This window comes from Equus przewalskii, chromosome X (genome assembly GCF_037783145.1).
Source record: "Equus przewalskii isolate Varuska chromosome X, EquPr2, whole genome shotgun sequence".
Taxonomy (NCBI): Eukaryota; Metazoa; Chordata; class Mammalia; order Perissodactyla; family Equidae; genus Equus; species Equus przewalskii.
The window spans coordinates 6,923,762-6,941,122 of record NC_091863.1 but is presented as its reverse complement, the minus strand read 5'-3'; the positions used below and the strand labels follow the sequence as shown (position 1 = coordinate 6,941,122).

At 47.6% G+C, this 17,361-nt stretch overlaps 1 protein-coding gene across 15 annotated transcripts in view; it reads right to left on the bottom strand.

Moving 5' to 3' along the window:
* CLCN4 (chloride voltage-gated channel 4) overlaps positions 1 to 17,361 on the bottom strand; it is a 68,414-nt gene that overhangs the window by 42,917 nt on the left and 8,136 nt on the right. The window contains exons 1-2 of one of the 15 annotated variants that reach the window (XM_070605296.1): positions 7,620 to 7,843; positions 6,275 to 6,473 (exon numbers count right to left, since the gene is read on the bottom strand). The exons of 10 other annotated variants lie outside the window; for them this stretch is intronic. In XM_070605296.1, coding sequence (XP_070461397.1) covers positions 6,275 to 6,284 — 10 coding nt within the window. In that variant the 5' untranslated portion in view covers positions 6,285 to 6,473; positions 7,620 to 7,843. Of the gene's footprint in view, positions 1 to 5,275; positions 5,514 to 6,274; positions 6,474 to 7,619; positions 7,844 to 9,892; positions 13,757 to 17,361 lie in introns of those variants that run through there. 4 more of the 15 variants (XM_070605295.1, XM_070605291.1, XM_070605307.1 and 1 more) reach the window with 4 other exon arrangements.

The window sequence follows — 17,361 nt, the reverse complement described above, 5'->3', positions numbered from 1 at the left end:
ACAAAATCAGAAAACTGAAGCTATCAGAATAGGTTAGCAAAGAATTATAACGTAAGAGATAAAGGGAAAGCAAGCATCAAAAACTACTATAAACACTTCAATTTAGTCACAAACTCAGAAAACAAAAAAGAATAATTTGTGACAATGAAAACATAGAAGGGGAAGAGGAAAGGGATGGAACCTGCTTAGGCTAATAGAGATAAGAGGGTATCAGAGAATGGACTATCTCATATATTAGATAAATATTTTTTCTTTTTGTGAGGAAGATTGGCCCTGAGCTAACATCTGTTGCCAATCTTCCTCTTTTTGCTTGAGGAAGACTGTTGCTGAGCTAACATCTGTGCCAATCTTCCTCTACTTCACGTGGGATGCTGCCACAGTATGGCTTGACAGTGCTAGGTCCATGCCCAGGATCAAAAACCATAAACCCCAGGCCGCCAAAGCAGAGTGTGCAAACTAACCACTACGCCACTGGGCTGGCCCCCATATGAGATCATTTATATAAACCTCATGGTAACCACAAAACAAAAAATCAGAGCAGACTCACAAATCATAAATAAAGAGAAAATTGAGAAAACCACCAAACTGAAATGGCATTCAGAAATACAAGGGAAAAGAAACAATGGAAATATAGAAAAACCTGAAAATAAGAGATAAAATAATAGTATTAAGCCCTCGTATATCACTAATCACTCTAAATGTAAATGGACGGAATTCTCCAATAAAAAGACACAGAGTGGCTGGATGGATTAAAAAACAAGACCAATTAAAAAACAAGACAAATAATATGTTGCCTCCAGAAAACACACCTCAGCTCTAAAGACAAACACAGGCTCAGAGTGAAGGGATGGAAGACAATACTCCAAGCAAATGGCAAGGAAAAGAAGGCAAGCATAGCCATACTTATCTCAGACAAAGTAGATTTCAAGATAAAAAAGGGGCTGGCCCCATGGCTGAGTGGTTAAGTTCACAGGTTCCACTTCAGCGGCCCAGGGTTTCGCTGGTTCGGATCCTGGGTGCAGACATGGGACCACTCATCAGGCCACGTTGAGGTGGCGTCCCACATGCCACAACTAGAAGGACCCACAACTAAAATATACAATTATGTACTGGGGGGATTTGGGGAGAAAAAGCAGGAAAAAAAGAAGATTGGCAACAGTTGTTAGCTCAGGTGCTAATCTTTAAAAAAAATAAAAGATAAAAAAGATAATGAGAGACAAAGAGGGGCAGTATATAATGATAAAAACGACACTCCATCAAGAGGACATAACACTTATGAATATATATGCACCTAACACAGGAGCACCGACATACATAAAGCAACTATTAACAGACTTAAAGAGAGAAACTAACAACAACATAATAATAGTAAGGGACCTCAACACCCTACTTACGTCAATGGATAGATCATCCAGACAGCAAGTCAACAAGGAAACAGTGGCCTTAAATGAAACACTGGACCAGATGGACTTCACAGATATATAGAGAACACTCCATCCAAAAAACAGCAGAATACACATTCTTCTCAAGGTCACATGGAACATTCTCAAAGACAGACCATATGTTGGGAAACAAGGCAAGCTTCAATAAATTTAAGAAGATTGAAATCATATCAAGTATCTTTTCCAACCACAATGCTGTGAAACTAGAAATCAACTACAAGAAAGAAGCTGAGGGTCCAGCCCCAAGGCCAAGTGGTTGAGTTCACGCTCCACTTCGGTGGCCCAGGGTTTCACTGGTTTTGATCCTGGGTGCAGACATGGCACCGTTCATCAAGCCATGCTGAGGGAGCATCCCACACAGCTCAACCAGAGGCACTCACAACTAGAATATACAACTATGTACTAGGGGGCTTGGGGAGAAGAAAAAAAAGAAGATTGGCAACAAGATGTTAGCTCAGGTGCCAACCTTTAAAAAAGAAAGAAAGAAAGAAGCTGGGAAAGTCACAAATATGTGGAGACTAAACAACATGCAACTGAATAATCATTAGATCAATGAAGAAATAAAAAACACCTGGAGACAAATGAAAATGACAATACAACATGTCAACCCATATGGCATGCAGCAAAAGTGGTACAAAGAGGGAAATTTATAGCAACATAGGCCTACCTCAACAAACAAGAAAAATCTCAAATAAGTAATCTTAAACTACACCTAAAAGAACCAGAAAAAGAAGAACAAACAAAGCACAAAGTCAGTAGAAGATGGGAAATAATAAAAATCAGAGCAGAAATAAATGAAATAGAGACTAAAAGAACAATAGAAAGGATCGATGAAACTAAGAGCTGATTCTTTGAGAAAATAAACAAAATTGACAAACCCTTAGCCAGACTAAGAAAAAAAGAGAAAAGGATCAAGTAAATAAAATTATAAATGAAAGAGGAGAAATTACAAAGGATACCACAGAAATACAAAAGATTAGAAGAGAATACTATGAAAAGCTATATGTCAACAAATTGGATAACCTAGAAGAAATGGATAAATTCCTAAACTCATACAACTTCCTAAAACTAAATCAAGAAAAAACGGAGAATCTGAATAGACCAATCACAAGTAAAGAGATTGAAACAGTAATCAAAAACCTCCCAAAAAAGAAAAGTCCAGGACCAAATGGCTTCCCTGGTGAATTCTACCAAACATTCAAAGAAGATTTAATACCTACCCTTCTCAAACTCTTCCAAAAATTCGAAGAGATCAGGATGTTTCCTAACTTATTCTATGAGGCCAACATTACCCTGATACCAAAACCAAACAAAGACAACACAAAAAAGGAAAATCACAGGCCAATATTGCTGATGAACATAGATGCAAAACTCCTCAACAAAATATTAGCAAATAGAATATAACAGTACATTAAGAGGATCACACACCATGATCAAGTGGGATTTATTTCAGGGATGTAGGGATGGTTCAACATTCACAAATCAATCAGTGTAATATACTACATTATCAAAATGAGGCATAAAAATCACGATCATCTCAATAGATGCAGAGAAAACATGGGGCAAGACAAAGACATCCATATTAGAAAGGAAGTAAAATTCTCTGTTCGCAGATGACACAATCTTACATAAAGAAAGCCCTAAAAACTCCACAAAAAAACCTGTTAGAACTCATAAACAAATTCAGTAAAGTATAGAATACAAAATCAATATACAGGGCCTGGCCCGGTGGTGCAGTGGTTAAGTGCACACATTCCGCTTCGGCGGCCCAGGGTTCACCGGTTTGGATCCTGGGTGCAGACGTGGCACCGCTTGGCAAGCCATGCTGTGGTAGGCATCCCACGTACAAAAAGTAGAGGAAGATGGGCATGGATGTTAGCTCAGGGCCATTCTTCCTCAGCAAAAAAAGGAGGACTGGCAGCAGATGTTAGCTCAGAGCTAATCTTCCTCAAAAAGATAAGATAAAATAATTAAAAAATTAAAAATCAATATACATAAATCAGTTGTGTTTCTATACTCTAATAACTCAAAAATGAAATTAAGAAAACAATCCCATTTACAATAGCATCAAAGAGAATAAAATACTTAGGAATAGGGGCCGGCCCCGTGGCCGAGTGGTTAAGTCCATGCACTCTACTTCAGCGGCCCAGGGTTTCGCCAGTTCGAATCCTGGGCGCAGACATGGCACCAATCATCAAGCCACGCTGAGGCAGCGTCCCCCATACCACAACTAGAAGGACCCACAACTAAAAAAATACACAACTGTGTACCAGGGGGCTTTGGGAGAAAAAGGAAAAATAAAATCTGAAAAAAAAAAATACTTAGGAGTAAACTTAACCAAGGAGATGAAAGATTTGTAAGCTGAAAGCTACAAAACATGGCTGAAAGAAATTAGACAACAAATAAATGGGAAGACATCCCATGTTCATGGACTGGAAGACTTAATATTGTTAAAATGTCTACACTGCCCAAAGCGATATACAGATTCACTGCAATTCCTATAAAAATCCCAATGGCATTTTTTACAGAAATAGAAAAAACAATCCTAAAAATCATATGGAACCACAAAGGGCCCCAAATAGCCAAAGCAATCTTGAAAAGGAAGAACAAAGCTGGAGGCTTCACACTTTCTGATTTCAAAATATTATAAAGCTACACTAATCAAAATTGTATGGTACTGTCATAAAGACAGACATACAGACCAATGGAACAAAATAGAGAGCCCAGAAATAAACCTACGCATATATGGTCAACTGTTCTTCAACAAGGGCACCAAGACACACAACAGGGAAAGGATAGTCTCTTCAACAAGTGGCGCTGGGAAAACTAGATATCCACATGCAAAAGAATGAAATTGGACCCCTATCTTACACCATACTCAAATATCAGTTCAAAATGGATTAAAGATTTAGATGTAAGACCTGAAACTGTAAACTCCTAGAAGAAAACATAGGGGAAAAACTTGATAACATTGGCCTTGGTAATTATTTCTTGGATATAACACCAAAAGCACAGGCAACAAAAGCAAAAATAGAAAAGTGGGATTATATCAATTTAAAAAGCTTCTGCACAGCACAGGAAACAATCAACAGAGCAAAAAGACAACCTACAAAACGGGGAAAAATATTTGCAAACCACATATCTGATAAGGGGTTAATATCCATAATATATAAGGAACTCCTATAACACAATAGCAGAAAAACAAATAACAACATAAAAACGAGCAAAGGACTTGAATAAACATTTCTCCGAAGAAGATGTACCACGGGCCAACAGGTATATGAAATGATGCTCAACGTCACTAATCATCTGGGAAATGCAAATCAAAACCACAATGAGATTTCACCTCACATCTGTTAGGACGGCCATTATCAAAACCACGAAAAATAACAAGTGTTGGTGAAGATGCGAAGTTGCAACCCTTGTGCATTATTGGAGAGAATGTAAACTGGTGCAGCCACTGTGGAAAACAGTATGGAGATATCTCAAAAAATTCAAAATAGAACTACCATACGATCCAGCCATCCCACTGCTGGGTATTTATCCAAAAGAACTGAAAGCAGGACCTTGAAGAGATCTCTGCACTCTCGTGTTCACTGCAGCATCATTCACAATAGGGCAGAACTAGCGAGGCCATTCAAACATCAATCTACGGCTGGCAGTTCAAATATCTGTTCCCGAACACTCCTCAAAGTCTTTACATTTATTACAGACTATTTTCTTTCAAGTGAAATCCATCTATTCAAAGTGGAAAGACCCCTAAATGAGAAATGTGTGTGAATCCCGTCTGGCTGTGTGGCCTCAGCTGACCCTCGCTGACCCTCACCACTCACCTTTCAAAAACCGAAGCGCGTGAACCAGAGACTGAAACTTAGTACCAGCCCCTGTCACCCTCACTGGGACAAGCAAACATTTTTCAATTAATCAAAATTATTTGTGTCTGCCACAGAAACTGGTTAAGCCTGTGGGACTTTCCAGAAATTTCAGAGCTATCTTCACTGCCAGCTATTCATATCAATCATTATAGAGCATAAAAGCTGAGTCCACGGTCAGACCTTGGTTAGATGGCACCTAGAAAAAAAATCCAAAAACAGCTTCATTTCTTACAGATTTTCCATAAGCTCCAAGAACGAATCACAAACAGCCTTTATGAAGTCCCTTTTCTTGCAATCTACGTAGATTACATGAGGCACAGAACTCAGGGGCTGATGGCTGCTGGACGCCAGCTCCTTGGTGCTGGCCGCTGCTCTAAAGGCCACCAGGCTGCATGTCCCCAGTCTCAGAGGGGGTGTCACTGCACCGCATGACCACCAGATGGTGCTGTGCAAGCAGCCCTTCTGCCTAGAGCAGCCTACAGTCCACTGGGGAAGCTCCTGTCCCGCCAGGAAGCACAGGCGGGGGCTGCCTCCTCCTTCCTCCATCTGCTCCAACGCGTAACCCCACCTCCACCCAAAGAGAAGGCAGGACCGCTCCTTCCCTCCGCCTCCTTTCACCATAACTCCTACCTCAGAGCACGGGCACCTCGCCCCTCCACAGCCCACAGCTGTGGCTCTGGGCCCTGAGTACTCAAGGGTAACGCCCTCTGACTCCTGGCCACTGTGTCACCTTCCGTGGCTTCTCTTCTCCGACCCACCCTCTGACTCAAGTGCTTCCCAAAACATGCTCACAATGGATGAGTCCTGAACACAGCATGTTGCCTAAGAGTCGGGACACATCAGAATACACACTGTGAATCCGTTTATAGGGAGTTAGAGAAATGATTTCATATGTCGAGTGGCGACATGGGTGTTTCTTTTACAATCTATTAAGCCATACATTTAGGGGTTACACACTTTTTAACATGTTCACTATATTTGTAACTTTAAGAAGTGTTTAAAAGCGTGGCCTGGGCATCAGTGAACGCAGTCTCAGGTTTCCCGCCGCGGTTTTTGCCCGGGCCATCCATTCCTTCTGGCGTCAGTACTGTCTTTTTTCTTTGGAGCACAAGCCTTTCCCCACTCTCGTAGATCCTCGAGGTGCAGGTAGAGAGGACTACACGGGAAAGAAAACTTCTGGTTAGATGGGAAGGGACTTCGGGACTGTGTAAAAAAGCTCACTTTCTCTTGCGGCACAAAAGTGTTTTGAGAAGACCAGCATGTTCTAAAGTAGCCCTCGGACAACAATGTGGAGGGTGGCCTGGAGGGGGAGGTACGGAGGGGGTTGACGTAAAAGCACTGAGGCTGAAAGCAGGGCCCGGGGGGTGTCAGGAAGCGCCTGGGCTCTGTGGTCACATGCGGCACACCCTAAGCCCCGCAGGCTGCCCACCGTGACCGGGCTAACGAGCCAGCCTGCACCACATGCCACTCACCAAGTACTTGCTACACGAGCTTGTCACGGGATGAAAGCTCAGCAGAGCACTTGGCTCCACATAGGAGTGCAAGAGTGGGCCGCAGCAGCCACTTCTGCCCCTCCCCTCCACCTTCATTTGGTAACAAAGCTGGCCCCTGGCTTCCAGTGTGGGCACGTGACAGATGCTAGCCAACAGCCGGGTACAGTGACTAGCTGTGGGGGTGACCATGGGACACAGAGACCATATACGGACAACAGGAAAAAGGAGGTCTCTCTTCCCAGGGGTGGCTGGCCTGGGAACTACTACCCCTACCGAGTGTCTACAGCAGGGAGAAGAGGCTAGGTGGCAGAGACCAAAGATAAACAGACCAGAGGCTCCCAACAGAAGTGATTCTGCCTTCAGGGAACATTGGGCAATGTCTGGCGACATTTGTCACAAGTGATGGGGGTGCTCCTGGCATCTTATGGGTGGGGGCCAGGGATGCTGCTCAACAGCCTGCAGTGCCCCACAGAGCCCTAGCACAAAGGATTATGCAGCCCCAAATGCCGCTAGTGCTGGGGTGGGAAACCTCTGCCTTAATTCCAAAATGGATCAAATGAGCCTTTCGGACATTTCCCCTTGGCGGATGTATTTGGCATCCCCAGACACTTGGCAATGCCTGGAGACACCCTGGGTTCTCATAATTGGGGAGAGGGTACTGCCAACATCAAGAGGGTAGAGGCCTAGAATGCCAATAAACATCCTAAATGCACAGGATGGCCCCATAGCAAAGAATGACCCAGCTCCAAATGTCAACAGTGACAGGATGAGAAACTCTGAAACAAACAAGCAAGAGATGCACAGAGAACCTTCCAGCTCCTGAGGCCCAGCTTCCCTGGATTCCACCAATGTCCGGGGTTCTCCCGCAGCTCTGTCACCTAGACCAGTGCGTCTCACGCTTTCCAGTACACCTGTACCACTGGGCACCTTCCTAAAATGCGGCTTCCGATTCAGCAGGTCTGGGGTGGGGCCTGAGACTCTGCGTTTCTCACAAGCTCCCAGCAAGGCTGATGCTGCCGGTCTGTGGACCACACTTTGAATAAAGAACAGGGACCAGGCTGAAGTGAGAACCGTGGGGAGAGGGACGGGAGCAGGGGACAGAGACAGAACCGCAGCGCGAGGAGAGTAATACAGAGGCAGAGGGCGGCAGAGCATGGTGACCCGGGGGCCAGGGGAGCGGAACTTCAGGGGCGCAGTCGGCAGCGCCAGTGCATTTTGTTGCAATAATTATTTACAAGCTTGCTTCCTCCCGTATTTGACTGTGAGCTCTTTGAGGGCAGAGGCCTGTGTTACTCACCCTTATGTACTATCTGGACCTTTACAGAAGCACCTGCTACGCCCCCTCTACAGAGTCATATCCACCAAACCTAAAAAGCTTAGCCAACCGCATATACTACCTCTGCTCTACAAAGAGCGCCATTAATACCTTACCCATCCACAGATCTAAAACTCTGTCACGCAGTCAGCTGAATGCTTTGGACATCACTGCACAGACACGCTCAAGAACACGTATGAGAAAGCTATTTTATCAGTGCATATACAGAGGACAAAAAGAACGTGTAAAGCAAACTTAAGTCGTGAGACGTGTAAAACCCAAGTGGCTTTGAAACACGGACTCCATCACCTCTTACGCACACCATCTCCCACAGTTGTACCGTGTGGAGCAAGGCAAGTCTGAAGGGCGTGACTGGCTTCCCCTACCAGGTCTGGGGGAGGTTTTTAACTGCTCAATTCATCTTGAGTCTTCCCTTATTCCTTTTCATCCATGAAAAAAGTTGGGCTGACAGAGAGAGAGTTCGTCTCCTCAGTGCAGCTGGTGGGCATCCTGGCTGATATCCGACCACAGGCATCTGACACAGCATTGCTGGGGCCCTTGGGAGTGGACTTGGAACCCGTGACAGCACCTAAAAGCACCACAGGCTGAAAGTTCCTCCAGAGCCCCACGAGGCAAACCCTTCTTCGCCATTCTGATGCAACTGGAGGCGGGGAGAGCTCAACAAGGGAACTGGTTTAAAACGCCCTTTAAACTCTCTCAAGAAATTTCTCTGAAATAAATTTTCATTAGCTGACCAGAACATTTACTGTAGGAAATCCTGTTCTACAAAACGATTTAAACTATTCAACTACAACCCCACAGACAAGGAGCTCAACAAACCCCAAGCACCAAAAAAAAAACCCTAACGATATTGGTTACCCAGGTGTGCTCACTTTGTGAAAATTCACCACACTGTACACTTACGCTTTACACACTTTTCTGAACATATATTTGAATAAAAGCTTTACTAAAGGTCATCCAAAAAAGCCAGCAGCTAGAATGAAAGCTCACTGCCGCACTTTACAAAAGTTAGATTTTTAGTTGGCATACTGTAACACTTCTCTGAGTGTCTGTGAAATACTTTCTTTCTCTTTTAAAATACCTATTGCATCTTCTCTTACAAAAATCATCTCACAGTGAAATAACTCAGGTCAAAAGTCTGGACCCTCTGACAAAGCAAAGGCACTGGGGTTGGCAAACCCTCCATGCAGTGGGCAGAGGACATGGACTCCATGCTGAATTCCAGGCTCCACTGTGCAGGAGGCGAGGGGGAGATGCTCACATGGAAAGTTACATCCCACAGTCGAAATCCTAGGTTCTTGAAGTGACAGCCAGACATCCAAACCCCACTGGCATTTGAGGGCTACTGTACCGGAGTCTGCAGACGGTGAGGACAGACACGGGGATATACATTTTCATGAAATACAGGCAGGTGCCCATTTACTTAAAATCAATACACTCAAACTCATCACCAACATGCCCTAACTTATTACCAATACACCTAAATCTTACATGAAATTCCTCTCCTCCCCAACCCAAAAGAGAGGACACCATCAACAAACACAGAGCCATCAGAGAGAAGTCGAGCTCCAGAAGGGGTAGGAGGGAGGCAGCCACGCCTGGGGAGCTGACCTGAGGTGAGGCCAGCACTAGGCTTCCCCTCCCAGAAAACTCTGGGCTCTTACCAGTTGTATCAGCTATCCAATGCTGTGTAACAAATTACTCCAGAACTTAGCATCTTAAAACAACAAACATATATGATCTTACAGTTTCCAGGGGTCAGGAATTCAGGAGCAGTGTCATTAGGTCTTTCTGGCGCGAGGTCTCTCAAGAGGTTGTAGCCAAGCTGTTGGCCGTGGCTGTGGTTATCTGAAGGTCTGACAGGGGCAGGAGGACCCACTTCCATGTTGGCCCCCTGATATGGCTCACAAGTTCATGCTGGCTGTTGGCGGGAGGCCTCAGTTCTGCTCCATCCTGGCATCTCCACAGGGCTGCTTGAGTGTCCTCAGGACATGGCAGGTAGCTTCCTCCAGAGCAGGCGATCCAAGGGAGCAAGGTAGAAGCAGCAGTCCCTCATGACCTAGCCTCAGAAGTCACACACCATCACTTCCACTGCATCCTATTGGCGGCACAGGTCAGCCCTCAGTAATTCAGTGTGGCAGGGGACTGCACGTGGGCGTGAACACCAGGAGGCAGGGTCACCAGGGCCCATCTTGGAGGCTAGCTCCCACACCAGTCAAAGCTTTTCACCTCACCTTTCCAGCTTGCCTGAAACCCTGAAACCCACCCCCCCCCTCACCCCGCCAATTTCAAGTTCATTTGAGAGAATGGAGGCTCACGTTTTAAAATGCAGACACTGTTCGTTCAGATGGTGAGAGGCCATGATTCATTTGCCCCTCCCAGCTAATTCTCTAGACACCAAGAGGGGAGAAGGCGGAGAGGCACCGCCAGTGAGAGGAGCCCCCTGGTGGCCACCTGGTGAAGGGCCGAAGGCTACAGAACCAATGAAAGTCAAAGAGAGGGAAGGTCAGAGCCAAGGACCAGCAGAAAGAGACAGGAGAAATAAAGGTTGCCTCTTTCAAAATTTTGCCCGGAGCAGGCAGAGATGAAGGACGGTCACTCCTCTTCCCCCTCCTCCTTCCTCCTTGGCCCGCCTCCCAGCCCCCAGCACTCTCTGGCTCATTCAGCTACAGTCTGGCTTCCCTAGGACCGGGGAGCTGGTGTGGGACCATGACCCTCCCTCTGTGGCATGGTTCCTATAGCCCCAGGGCCACACAGCTATTTGTCCCATTTTGGAACACAGCCTGTGTGCTGGAAAGGAGATGAGGCCAACTGCATGTGGCCTTGGGTGACACAATGGACTCAGTGTTCTCACATCCCCACCCCAGGGGGCAGGGAGAGGGGGCATGAGGTCTCTGTGTTCCCGGTGCCAAGGGCCAAGGACTTAAACTTTCCCCCAAGACTCCTTCTCACAACACTAACAGTAACAGCAACTTTGTACAGTGCTCACGGTGTGCCGGTGGGGCTCCTGGCACTCTAAATTAAACACTGTCACCCTCAGGCCCAAGTGACAGATAAGTGGACTGAGGCAGAGGAGAGGTTAGGTCACAGGCCTAAGTCTCACAGACAGTGAGTGGGGAGCCAGATTCGAGCCCAGGCCCAGGCCCCAAGGGCCCTTCCTCCACAATAGCCTAGTCGGCCTCGGTCCTCTCAGGACCCGAGAGCCACCTGCCTCCGTGAGGAGGCCACGCTTCTCCTCAACTGTGTGGAAAGAGCTGAAGGAAAGCCCCACCACGTTGCCCTCTGACCTCCCCTGAAAACGCTGCTGGGTTAGTTCACCAGGGTGGCCATACCAAAGGACCACAGACTGGATGGCTCAAATACCAGAAATGTACTGTCTCCCAGTTCTGGAGCCCAGAAGCCTGAGCTCACGGTGACGGCAGCGTCGGTGCCTTCTGGAAGCGCTGAGGGAAAGATCTGTTCCAGGTCTCTCTCCTCAGCTTGTGGATGGCCACCTTCTCTCTACGTCCCTTCACGTCATCTTCCCTCTGTGCCTGTCCGTGTAGAAACTTCCTCTTCTTCTAAGGACACCAGTCACGCCGGATTAGGGTCCACCCTAATGGCCTCATTTTCACTTGACTAGCTTTATAAAGACCCTGTCTCCAAATAAGGTCACATTCTGAGGTACTGGGGGCTAGGACTTCAACATAGGAATTTTGAGGGACACAATTCAGCCCATAACAGCTGCTGAAGACAGTGCTAGAGGGAAATACCACTTTGTCCCTCTCTCTCCTGGGACCTCTTCAGACTGACCTTCCATGGACCATTTTCCTCCACAACAATCTATTTCCTGTTTATGTGGGGTATACCCTCCTCACAGATAAAAAAAATTTCAACAGACACTCATGACCAGTGAGTGTCTGAACAAACTCAGTTTGTTTGACAAACTGACTGACCAACTCAAACTTTGTGAAGGTTAAGTACAGGGAGTCATCAAATCTGGCCTTGAGGTGTTCCTCCCATGTCCTCAGGACAAGGCCGCAGGGGAACACAGCCACCGGCTGGCTTAACCATACTCTCGCTGGGTTACCAAGGTAAGGGCTGAAACGACAGTTAATTCGTACGTTTCAGGGAAAGGGGTGCCGCTGGAAGGCATGACTAAGCTAAGAGGAAAAATGACTCGTCCGTAATCATGCGGTCAGCCCTGCTGTCTACTGACCACGAAGCCCCTCTAACCCACCCAGCGCCTCCAAGGGTTACAGTGGCGAGGAAAAAGAAGTTTCACATTGAGCCATTCAAACCCAGAAGGAAACTAAGGACCGAGAGGCAGGTAAGCACAGGCAGCCCTCAGAGAGACAAGGTAAAAAGTGCTGGGCCAGCACAAGGGAAGCAGTGTCAGCCAGGAGCAATGAGTCAGCAAGGCCCGGCCACCAGGGCAGGGAGCAGACTTCCCAAGGGGATAAGCAGAAAGCAGCCTCTGTGCGCCATTCTCCCTCCAGCCCAAGCCCCTGCTGCTGATGGGAGCAAGCCCAGCACTGCCCTCACAGGGCCCAGCCCTCCGGGACCCTCCCCTCTGTGACTTGAGAAGGGGTTACTGTCACCTCCAACAGGGAAGGCTCCCATCTCAAACGTTCCTCAGTTCCACCCAGGGCCAGGCTGCCTGCTCTCAGGCACTGCACAAAGACCCGTGCGACGACAGCAAGCAAGTGCTCAGTGGGCACAACCGCAGAGGGAACTGTGCTAGAACGAAGGAAAGAAACACAAAAGAGGCATGGCGGACTACGCCCAGCCGGGGCGGGAGGGCGCGGCTCAGATGACAAGGAAAGGCCACTCGGAGGTGACGATGGACAGCAAACGACCTGCGCTGGCCAGCACGAGGTGTGGGGGCTTAGCCCTCCAGGTACAGAGAATAGCCAATTCACAGACCCAGTGACAGGGACGAGTGTGGTAGGCTCAAGGGGCGGTGAGAAATCTGTGTATGGCCATGACCACGACCCCAAGAATCATGGCCACCAAACAGCAGCCCGAGGACTGGGGTGACTTCATCCAGAACAGGACAGCTTTTCTAGTATCATATGCTGAAGGCGCGTGCTCCCTCCTTTGCTGGCCCTGGGAACCGCCGCCCATCAAGGGTACTGCTGTCCCTGACGCAGGCACGAGGGGTGACATCGGCAGCCTGCCCGGCCTCCGCCTCAAAGTACTGTGGTTACACGGACCTCACCGGCCTGTCCTCTTCTGACAGCCAGCCCACCCCGGGGCCCAGCACAACACTGCTGCCAAGTTCGCTGGAGACATGTTCCTCTAAGTTAGAGCTCACCTGGTCACCCAGTCACTGCTCACCTGGCCACCATCCCAGCCTCCTTGCCGGCCACCCTGCTTTCTCTCTTACCCACCTCTGACTCTTCTAAGAGCTGCCAGAGTCATCCTTTCAAACACAAGTCCCTACATGTCACTACACCACCCAAAGGCATCCAGTGGCTTTCCATCACATGTAGAATAATCTAGGGTTGGTGACACTCCTGCCAAGTTCCCACATGGTCTGCCCTGGCTACCCCTCCGGGCACCTTTCCTACCACATCTTCTCTGGGCTGCTCTTCTCTGGACACAGACCTCCTTGCTGTTCCTTAAAATGCACCCAGCCCTGTCTCGCCTCAGGACCTTTGCACTGGCTGTTCCCTCAGCCCTGAACACTTAGACCCCTCAATGTTCACATGGCTCTCCCTCACTTCATTCAGGTCCCTGCTCCTGTGTTAGCCCTCAGAGAGGCCCTCGTGACCACCCCATCTAGCTAGCATTCTGAACCAATCACTGTCCATCCTTTGCCTCCTACTGTATTTCACTCAAAGGCACAACCTATAAAATAGACTTAAAACTTTCTCTTTCCTCAACTCAAATGTCAGTTCCACAAGGGCACGAACTTTGTCCATTTGGTTTCACCGAGTATCCCAATGCCTAGACTGGTAGGTCTCAATCGGGGGCAATTTTGCCCATGAGGGGACATTTGGCAATGTCTGGAGTTTGGTTGTCACAATGGGGGACAGGACAGTGGTTGCTACTGGCATCCAGTGTATGGAGGCCAGGGATGCTGCTAAACAAGCTACAGTGCACAGGACGGCCCCAACACAGAGAATCATCCAGGCCAAACGTCCCCAGTGTCAAGGTTGAGAAACCCTGGCCTAGACGCATAGAGACACAGCAGGGACCCAACAAGCATTTGCTGAACAAAGTAGTAAATGAGGGAGTGAATGAATGAATGCTGAAGCTCGCATCTCATGGAAACGCCTTTGCAGGGCTCGTGATACTGACATCTTTTCTCAGGAGGCTAATATTTCACTGATCTTTTCATTCAGCAAGTATTCACTGAGCACCGCCTAGGCCGAGTGCCACGGGCTGTGTTCACAGTGGTGACAGGGCCCAAGTAGCCCCTGCCCTCACAGAGCCTGGAGTGGAAAAAAGAGCATTCTGTACAAGGTATTGAGGGACCCCAGGGTTCCCCAGCTCTGTCACTATCAGTCACATGACCTTGGGCCAGTCACTTGACTTCTCTGGACATCTACCCCTCATCTGTGAGACAGAAGGGTTGCTGTGATTTTGAAGCTGACTTCCAACATCTAAATTCCATGCATTTAATTAAGCCAGAGGATCTTTTCCTCTTTAGCATTTTTACATTCGTCTAACACCATTATCACTGAGTACAAAAGCCTGTGTAATCCACATGTCCCTCAACAGGGGAGCGGTTAAATAAATGACCACACCATCCACACAGTGGAACACTGTCAGCATGCTTACAAGAGTAGTCAGAGGAATGGGGCATATCGAGTGCTCCCACTTTTTCTCTAAAAGGGCTGTTCACACGAAAATGGAATGAATGAATTACTGCTGCATGAAATGACGGATGACTCTCAAAAGCCTGCTGAGCGAAGGAAGCCAGATATAAAAGTGTATAAATGGTAGGATTCCACGTACATGAAGTTCAAGAACAGGCAAAAGTAACCTGTGCCGACAGAAATCAGAGCGGGGGTTGCCTCTGGTCAGAGGGTTTGGCTACAGGGGAGTAAGATGGGGCCCTCTGGGAGTACTGGGAATGTCCTCTGCCAAAAACGGCTGAAGTAAGATCCATGCATTTTGCTCCATGTAAACCCCAATAAAGCAAGAAAAGCACTGTATACGTTCTACAGATGGGTATGTCTGCACAGACATTTTCGGAAACAATGTATGGTAAAGTTATCAGTGGCTGCCTTTGGAGGGGGATGGGGGACTAAGGATGGGAAGGGGACTTTGTTTTCTTTACATAACCTTGACACTGCTTGAAATTCTCACTATGTGTGCATAAGATGAAAAACAAGTCACTGAAAAAGTACTTACCATGATTTCTAAAGGAAACCCACCCCCGCCCTTAGGAAGGCAAGCTTCTCTCTGGCCGTCCCCTGGACAGATACTTAAGCAAAGGTCTGCTAACAAGGCCTTCTCCACAGCCAGCACGCCAGGGTTTGCTAGGAGGGAGAGTGTGTGTGAGGGGTGGACTGTCCCCACACACCTGCCCAGATCGGTGGCGGCAGGACAGATGAGCCAACACCACAACTAACCCACCTCGATCTGGTTCGGGATGGTGGAAGGCTGGAGGGCAGGGCATAAGCTGGGAACCTCTGGGGCAGCTGGCCTTAGGTGGGGCCTTGGGTCCATGCAATCGGGGCCCCTGGAGCTTGGGTTCAAAATCCTCCCGCTGGGGGGGCCAGCCCGGTGGCACAGCGGTTAACTGTGCACGTTCCGCTTCAGCAGCCTGGGGTTCACCGGTTCGGATCTCGGATGCAGACATGGCACCGCTTATCAAGCCATGCTGTGGTAGGCATCCCACAGAGAAAGTAGAGGAAGATGGGCACATATGTTAGCTCAGGGTCAGTCTTCCTCACCAAAAGGGGAGGATTGGCAGCAGATGTTAGCTCAAGGCTAATCTTCCTCAAGAGAAAAAAAAAACTCCTCCTGCTGGGCCTCACCCCAGACCTGCTCAATCAGAATCTCCCACATGTCTAAGAGTCTACATTTCCTTTCTTTTTCTTAACTTTTTATTATGAACATTTTCAAATATACCGAGTCCAATGAAAAACCAATCAGATTCAACAGTGCTCCTATTTGGTCACGTTTGCCTCATCTCTTTCTTTCTTCATTTAATTGAACCATTGAAAAGTAAACTATCGGCCTAAAGCAGTGTTTCTCAAAGTGCTATCTGGGGACACCCTGTGGTCCCCAAGACCCTGTAGGGGGGCCCACACTGTCAAGAAAATTTTTTAAATAATCTTAAATTGTTATTTGCCTTTTTCCATTCTCATTCTCTTGTGAATGTATAGTAGAACTTTCCAGAGGCTACATGACATGTAACACTGCAACACGTTGAATGTAGAAGCAGGTATGAGAATTCATCTGTCTTCTGGTCAGCCATACATTAAAGAGATCTCCAAAAATATTTTTAAAAATTTAAAAAGTAACTTATTGCAATCATGACGCTTCATCCCTAAATACTTCAGCATGCAGCTCCAAAAAGAACATGCTTCTACACACACACACGTGTTAGTTATCTACTGCTCGGGAACAAAGTACCCAAAGCATGGCAGCAGGAAACACGTGTTATCTCACTGTTCCTGTGTCAGGAATCCACAAGTGGCTTCGCTGGGTGCCTGCCACACCACAAGATTATCATACCCAATAAAATGTACAGTAGTTTCCCCGTATCAGCTAATAGCCAGTTACACCAACAAAACCCAGGTGTCCCCAAATGCCTAGTACAGATGTTAGCTCAGGCCAGGATCCAGTCAAGGGCTACGAGTTATATTTGGCTATTGTCATGGACTGAATGTGGCCCCCGAAGTTCATATGTTGAAATCCTAACCCTCAATGTGATGGTATTAGGAGGTGGGACCTTTGGGGTGATTAGGTCATGAGGGTGGAGCCCCCACGAATGGGATAGCGCCCTTATAAGAGAGGCCCCACAGAGCTAGCTCGCTCTCTTCCTGCCACGTGAGGACACAAGGAAAAGGTGCCATCTGCAACCCAGAAGAGGGCCCTCCCCAGCACCCAACCACGTGCCACCTTGACCTTGGACTTCCAGCCCCCAGAGCGGGAGAAATCAACATCTGCTGGTGACGAGCCACGCAGCCCTGGCGCTCCGCCAGAGCAGAGCTGCCAAGCACAGTTTTCCAGCCTCTTAAGTCTCAGTGATGGAGAATCCTCCTTTTTTATTT